Genomic DNA, 8521 nt, shown 5'->3' with positions numbered 1-8521 from the left:
TCTGCTGCTGCCAAACAAGACCACAACATGGGCCTCTCTCTGCCTCAGCAGCAGGCCCTCCACTATTACAGCCTCGCATGGCTGACCCCAGGCCTACCAGCTGTTCACAGGCACCGTTAATCTCAATTTGGTGCTGTTGTTTTTTTTGTGACTGACCTCAGGCCAGCTGAACTGTCACTGTCAATAAAAGACTTAACTTTACAGGACACTATGGGGAAGCTTGCATGCTACTATAATGATAACATCAGTGTGATTGTCCAAAGAGATTGCCTTTTTACTCATTGAGCTTATAAAGCAAATACCAGTCATTCACTGATCCCAATCAGAGTTTCTTTTCCTCTTCTTTTTATTGTCACATTGGGAATAAAACTAAACAAAAATACATCTATTAGTTGTTGCCTGATAATTTTAGAAGTTAAAAATATGTTTATAAAGTGCTATTCTGAACATTGTTATGTGATAGTATATGATGTGCTGTGCATGATAAAAGTGTAGCTTTTGGTTTTTGAGAGGAAGCTGATGATCACTTGAGAAGACAGAAAGTGTCATTCAGGCTTTTCTCTTCTTGATTCAAACTAAATCACAACATATATTTTTTACCATGTCAGAAAACAGACAGACATATAAGGAAAGTTTTTTTATTATATGCATAACCAATGCATACATTTCTTATTTGTGCAGTTTTTATATGTTCTTGTGTATGGGAATATAGAGGACTTTCCTCATACACAAGAAAAAAAAGCAAACATTTACAACAACAATCCATAAAGCCATACAAAACATAAGTCATATTCAAAACGTGTAGTCCAAGTGTGGGATCAATAGTCAAGACAAAACAAAGTTGTGTTCATATTGAGCTTTTTATTTGAAAGCACATGTAATAGAGCTAAGTACATTTAGCAGAAAAACAGCATTGCAACTATGTCTTTGTACAAAAAAACGAGATGATACAAAAATACTAATATTGAATTGTAATACAATTGTGGGTGTATTTTTTGAATGCATATTACAAACATAACTATTACAATCTACAATAGTTGATAGTTATCTAGATACAAAAATCTGTCAATCGATGCTTTTTAAGCAGCATTTTGTAAATAACACAGGTCTGTAATCATAGTGGATATATCTAAACATGTTAAGAAACAATATCTTACAGAGTTAATTTTAGTGATCTATACATTATTTATATATTTATAAAAAGAGAGTGAAAACGGTTTTGTGAAATAATAGGACGGACTATACGATGAAAAAGATGTGCAACATGGCGGAGTGTGTTGTTGGAGGAGGATCTGAGTAGGCTGTAAATAAAAAGGGTTTCTGTATGTGTACTGTACAACGGTTAGTGATTATACAGGACAGGCTAAAAACACACACGGTTAAAGATGCTTCTCAGCAGAGAAAACAAATAATAGATCCACAGTTTTTAGAACGCTCACCTGCTCTCTGACACACAGTGGCAAACACATGCACACAGACACACAGACACACAGACACACACACACACACACACACACACACACTTGGCACAGCTGACAGCATGTGTTTCAATTGACACACACTTAGTTTATCATGAGGGGGTTTGTTTTCACAGGGCAAATCGCTCACACCTATGTACACACACATTCACACACACAAAAGAGGTACATGTACAAGCACACCCACACAAACACAAGAGTCTATAGGACACACACATACCCACACACACATCGAGAGACAAACATCCATTGCCAATGAGTGATTGGGTGGGTGAGAGCCCCTCCCTTCCAGCAGAAAGAGCCCAAATCATCCCAAACAATGTGCCAGCTTAGCTGTAATTCATCACCCTCTTCGTATTGGTGACAGCCCACACCCCTTCACTCTGTGCACCCATCCCCTTCCTGTTAAGGAAGCCAAACAGATGGCCCCAACACCAGTAAGTGGCATGGCACAGCCACGCCTCTTTTACAGGTGCTGGGAGGCTGTGAGATCTGCCTCCCTCCTTCCACAGAAAATATTCCCCCTTTACTACATCTAACTCTCAAGAAATGCAACATCCCGGGTTTGGGCCGCTCTAAGAGTCCTCTTCAAAAAACTTGATGTGCTGATCTTGGGACAGTTGTGTTGGAGGGCTTCAGTTCCTAATGCTAAAACAAAGTTTATTCAGATAAGGATGTATTGCTTATCAGTAAGATAAAAGGCAGTCAAATAACTGCTTTAAAACCTGTTAAAAAGGCCGTAAAAGATCGGTATATGACCCTTGCTATGCTAACTCTATCCTGGCTAAGCATGGTGAAACCACCACGCCGGGCTCTGTCGGATTCTCGGAGTCAATTCCTCAGTTTCATATGCGTCAGCATCATCAAGTTTTTTTTTCTCAGTGAGACATCTCAGGCAGCAAGTGGTGATAATGGACAATGGACTTAAAAACAGTGCTATAAGTTATATTTTTCTATACTGTTAATATTTCTATGCTGCTAGTTATTGCAGTAATATCCTTCCCATAGCTAAGGAAGTTGTTGTCATACGGCGTTCCAAGGCCACAGAGTTCAGAGAGGATGCATCACTGGAAATCCCTCTCTCTCTAGGCAGGGGGTTTGTCATTTTTTGTGTGTCTTTACTTCATTTGTTATTCTTCAAAAGTGTTTTCCCTTTATGTGGTTACACTTCCATCAACCCTCCACACCCTCAGCTCTGCCTGTCAATTTCTCAATGAAATGTGTCTTTTAGTCTTCCAAATCTTTTCTGTTTGTGCTCAAAACGATGGGCTCAAATGTTGATTAGTAGTTAACATAATAGTAAATAATGAGTCTGGATAGTGAGAGTGGACTCTGCTGTGCAAATCTCAAATCTGACACCCTTATCCACAAAGTGCCTTGCTGGATACTGCGAAAGGGAGGAGGGTGTCGTTTGAGGAGCAGCTACAGTCTCTCATCGCTACATTCTACTGTCCGATGGGAAGAGCAGCGATGTGATTGGCTCCTCAGTAACAGGAAGAAGTCTCGGCCACTCTCACACCATGTTGTGGTGATTGTTCCTCTCAATGATGTCGGACGATTGGAGCAGCTCCTTCTTGATGGGGGAGGGCGGAGGCGTGGCGGGCTTCACTCTGGGCTTAAACAGGTCTGACACGTAGAACACCTGGTGGACACAGAGGGAGACAGGGTGAGGACAGGAAACAGAGACCACATGGAAATCATATCATAAGGAAGGATAAAAGTTTCCTCACTAAATAAAGATGGGATTTCTTAGCCAAAACTAAATATGGAGATTATTTGGCTGGTCATGTATCATTTTGAAGTTCAGTTTTAATTCAAATGTACCACATTGCAGGCCAGCAAAGTCATTTGGATAGAGCATGTTAAACTAACCTCAGTTGATTTGACTATGCCAGACAGCTGCCATGGTAATGCTACTAGATAACATCAACATGTCTACTTAGCTTGTAGCCCTGGCTCAAACAAAAAACAAATCTAATGTAATTGTGCAAGTGAAAATGTGATTAATTTAAAAGCAGATGTAAAATGCACATTTTATTTGGACCTGGAAGTAGTTTGGAAATAAAACTCGGGTCTGAACAGGGCTAGTGTTAATACACTGTAAGCTGGCAAGAAGCATAAAAGGTAGGGTTGCATTACTTCATGATGCCATTATGAGAAACTCCCTTAACCTCCCTCCTCCACACTTTGAAAAATCCCACTTTAGCTGCACTGAGTAATGTGGCTGAAGGAAGTTATGTTAGTAAAGCTCACCCTAAACTGACATTCAGATATAGTAGCCCAATCTTTTATTAAATGATGCCAGGGGTGAATTTCCCCGTTCACATCATCTCTGAGGTCAGTCTGGCACTAAAGGATGTAAGGAAAAAAAAAAGGCAGAAAGGAAATCTCTTCCTGAGGTCCTGATGACATCATATGTCAAACAGGAAAATGGGCAAGGGCGTACAGGAAGTGGGACCATGGAAACTACTGTCCACTGTAAGAGTGGATTACCGTTTCCACTCACAAGGGTCTTGGGTCAATAATGAGCAACAACCGATTAAGACACACACACACACACACACACACAATTGGCGGGGGCAGCTTTTCCTTCCGTGCTGCCAGTGGAGTCCGAGCAGAGGGCTGTGCCAGGGAGACAAGGAAAGAGGGCCAAGGGGGAAGCTGCCATTCAACACTAAACTCTGAGAAAGAGTGCCTATCATGCACACTGGGAAAACAATATAGATAACCGTCATTGGGAAAAATAAACTGAGAAAATGCTCTCATATGGGAAATTCATATTTAAGTTTGGCCATGTTTCGACATACAGTCAATTATCTTTTTGTATGACAAAGACTGTCTTATTCCGAGTGGTGGGCTCAACACAAAGACATTCTCTTATTACAGCTTGACATTTACTGACCATAAAATGACCTTCACTGGTGACCTTTGACTGATGGATGACATCACTAACGTATAGATATCTCCATAACACACAGCTGCCTTCAGAGTTAGAGAAAAGGGCTCTTTGTCTGTATGGCCATCAGTTTGCGCAGCGTCTTCAGTGCATCATTATGGTATATTATGTATGATAGGGGAGTGTGGAGGGATGTGATGTTATTATCTCTGGGAATAACCCGAGTCGTCATGGGAAACATTTTAGGCTCGTTTCCCATCAGGAGGCTCAGCGTCCAATCACAGTGGGCCTTGTTGTCGTGTCAACCGACCTCCAACCTATCGCCCCTGAACCTGCCATGGTGGAAAGCTTATCGAGACTTCACCACTTCCTGTGCATGATGTGCGCACACACACACACACACACACACACACACACACACACACACACACACACACACACACACACACACACACACACACACACACACACACACACACACACACACACACAATGCCTCCGGACCTTTTGTGTTGAAAGCTGCGGACTCAGCAGTTAGGCTCAAAAAAGCAGATTCTTTGAAGGCATGTATATAAATGTATGGATGTGTGGGTGCATGCATGTTTTTTTTACCTCCAATTGTGTGTCTTTAACCACTATTGAAATGTCAAGCCTGACACATAAAGATGGTAAGTCCCACAGGAAGTGTGTGCACTCATTTGCAGGAACTGTGAACGTCTAAAAAAACACTGAATTACTCACTAGACCCCCTCTGCCTCATGTCAAAGGATAAAACTGACATTTTCTGCACGCACATGAAACTATTTATATTTTTGCCGCCATCCCGACAATAAGTCAGTAAATTCATTCAAATTAACAGATGTAAGTTAGAGGATGGTACTGAATAAGATATAATGATGACTATACTTATAATGTGTGCAATAATTGTTCAATTGTGCAATACTCAAATACTTATCAAATTCTAACATTAGTGTAAACATATTAAGTCTCTTACTATATCCTTGGATAAATAAAAAAATAACTTTGCTAGGGTAGATTAAATAAAATTTTGAAACTTGTGTGTGGAGGGATAAAATATGACTTCCTGCTTCAGTTCAATGACCACTCAGACGCTGCTTTTAATATTTAAGACCCTGAGTATTTACAGCATGTCCTTGTGAGCATCCTCCTGACCTGTACTCCTACAATGTCTGACCCAACTCTTCTCCATTGTGATAATGAACCTCGAAAAACGCTGCCCTAGCTTTCTCTGTCACAGCTGCTTCCTGCTGGATTCGGTCCTCTCGACCTTCATTACCACACATGTTGAGAAGTAGGTCACAGTGTCTGATAGGAAGTGCCAGGTAGGACAGACGGACAACTTCCTGTTTTGGTTCCTAATTTTTTGGGATCATGATTTCTGGACCACAGCCCTGAACACAGTCTGGCGCGTTGGACTCCAAACAAACATTTATCTACATATTCTTTAAAAATCTTGAGTTTGACCACCCATCTTCAACTATGAGTACAGACAAATGGTTTAAATCTGCAATTGACTTACAAAGACACAGCCGCCACTACAAATAAATGTGTTCATTCTTACCCCAGGTTTGTTTTGTTCATTTACTGGCACTCAATGGGGGGGCTCTGGGAATAAAGAGGTAACTGTAGTCTAGGGAAACCTTCGAAAGCAAAGACAATTAAGTCCAAGATCAACATGACATTCTAAGTCTCTTGCGAATACAGAAATATATTTGAAAAGGAAGACAATTTTCCACAAGGCCATGTAACCCACCATATTACATTCAGAACAATTGTTCACAATCACTCACTTGGGACTGACGTGCAGACCCACCTATTTGACTAATGTGTTCTTTTGTTTTCCAAATCAGACCTTTGTATTGAGACAAGTGCACTGTGAGTGAGTGCCCTCTCCATTATATGCACAAACTCAGATCCATGGACCACATTACCCAAGCTGCTACGGGGTTTTTAAATATTAAATGCTTCATAAAAGCATTTCATGAGCGGACAAATTCTCCAATAACAGAGCTGCTACTGCAGCTAATTTGTTAGTTCAAGTAAATATAGTATATCCAAGCAAAATCATTTAAGACTGTTAGCGCTCTTAACATCTAAGAGACATGACTTTAGAGTGTAAACTCAGTCTTTTATCCTTGCACTTCAAACTTAACGAGAACAAGAATAACGACTGTCCACATGTTAACCTAAGATCTAAGATTTAAGGATGCTAACACTTGAGGACTTTCTGCTGGCTTCTCCAAAGCCCACAGGCTTCATACGTCCTCCGTCTGCCTCCACTCATCTCCTGTCAGCTTCTTTCTGCTCTGCTGCTTATTGAGAGACTGACACAGCCAGGTTTAAGCATTCACAGATGTGTGTTCCTACCAAGACTGGGAAAATCAGACCGGGCTTCAAGGATTGTTAAACTAACCTTAGCGGCTTGATCGGAAGGGGTTTAAAAATGAGTGTGCATGTGTATTATTAATATATATATGTGTATGCAAGTCGATACAAAAAGCGTTTTTGTGTGTGTTTTAAGATGTCTCTCTGAGGGTAGTGGGATAGCTGAGTCGGATTAAACCCACGCAAATCCTGAGCCAAGACGTAGACAAGGCTCTTCTCTCATGTCACTGCTCTCCCTCACTCCTCCAGCCAGTTCTGCCCAATTAGAAGTCAAGCTTAAATGTTGAGCATATTTATGAAACATTCTTCCCCTTTTTTTTTTTATCCTTGTCAAAGCTGATGTCATCCAGGAGCGCCTTCCAGCTGGAGGAGAGCTGATTTTGCCAGAGCATTACGTTCTATTGTTACTTGCTGATTTCTGCTTGGGGTTCATTTTGGATCATGGCTTCAAAGGACCCTGGTGTGTGTGTGTGTGTGTGTGTGTGTGTGTGTGTGTGTGTGTGTGTGTGTGTGTGTGTGTGTGTGTGTGTGTGTGTGTGTGTGTGTGTGTGTGTGTGATTACATTTTGGCTGTGCCAAGGTTTGCCTAGGCGCCACAACTACAGTCTTGCTGAATTTTATGAACCTAATCCTTTCCACGTTCATGATTTGGATCGTGTAGAAAGGTAAGGCTTGTTTGTGTCTGCCTGTGTGCAAGTGTGTGTGAGTGTGTCTTTCCACACGTTTCCCAGAGGCAGCAGAGTTAGGCAGGGGCCTGCTGGGCTGATAGAACCAGAGCCGCCAAATAAAAAAACACAAAATAATTAACAGCCTCATTCCTGTTTCAAAGGCTAATCCTCTCTCTCGCTCTCTTTTTACACTCCCTCTACTTTCCTTTTGACCCAAATTCAATTTTCCTTGGCTCCATGTAGCTTAGTGTAATGATGAGGGTTACGAAAATCATCTGGCGACTGCTGTCACGATGTCAGAGGAGTAGTGAAGAGAGTATGGAATTTCTTTTCACACACACACACACACACACACACACACACACACACACACACACACACACACACACACACACACACACACACACACACACACACACACACACACACACACACACGAACTAGGGCTCGACTCCAAGCAATGTGTTATTTATTAAAGGGAATCAGATTCTCCTCACTTCACTGCCTGCAGAGAGGAGAAAAGTGAAAAAAGGAGCTTCATGGAGTCAAGGTTTATTTAAAGGTTGGTGCGCCTGTAGGATCCCCAGGCAATTATAGAAAGGATTTAAATTGCAAAAAGATGTATGCATTCATGCTTTGCACTCATATCATGTTTTCATGCAGTTTGCTGGTTAAGCTAGTGTGTTTCGTGCAACATGTGTGCACTCACTATGCAGTAGGCCACCAGGGCTCCCTGCACAAAGCCTGCCAGGACATCGGTCGGGTGGTGCTTGTGGTCGGAGACGCGTGACAGGCCGGTGTAAAAGGCCATCATCAACAGGGTGAACTGCAGCAGGGGGCGGAGGAGACGAGCGCCGCGCCAGGAAAACCTTGAATGGAGATAGAACTGTGAAGAGAGAGAGAGAGAGAGAGAGAGAGAGAGAGAGAGAGAGAGAGATATTGTTATTTATTTTGTCTTCATACAGTAGTTACTAATATGACTAACTATTTTAGTTAGTTAACTTAGTACTACTTTCCCTCCTGCGGACACTAATAAGGTATTCTAGTATAACAAGCTCTGACATAACCTAAACC

General features: G+C 41.7%; 1 protein-coding gene across 2 annotated transcripts in view; it reads right to left on the bottom strand.

Annotated features, from left to right (window-relative positions):
- Nucleotides 1-841: 841 nt before the first annotated feature.
- Nucleotides 842-8521, bottom strand: part of plpp3 (phospholipid phosphatase 3) — a 28540-nt gene continuing 20860 nt past the window's right edge. For both annotated transcript variants that reach the window (XM_010787464.1, XM_010787463.1), the window contains exons 6-7: nucleotides 8157-8333; nucleotides 842-3120 (exon numbers count right to left, since the gene is read on the bottom strand). In XM_010787464.1, coding sequence (XP_010785766.1) covers nucleotides 2992-3120; nucleotides 8157-8333 — 306 coding nt within the window. In that variant the 3' untranslated portion in view covers nucleotides 842-2991. The remainder of the gene's footprint in view (nucleotides 3121-8156; nucleotides 8334-8521) is intronic.

The sequence above is a fragment of the Notothenia coriiceps genome, unplaced genomic scaffold, assembly GCF_000735185.1.
Source record: "Notothenia coriiceps isolate Sejong01 unplaced genomic scaffold, NC01 NC01_scaffold00030448, whole genome shotgun sequence".
Lineage (NCBI taxonomy): Eukaryota > Metazoa > Chordata > Actinopteri > Perciformes > Nototheniidae > Notothenia > Notothenia coriiceps.
This window is presented reverse-complemented; position numbering and strand designations above follow the sequence as displayed.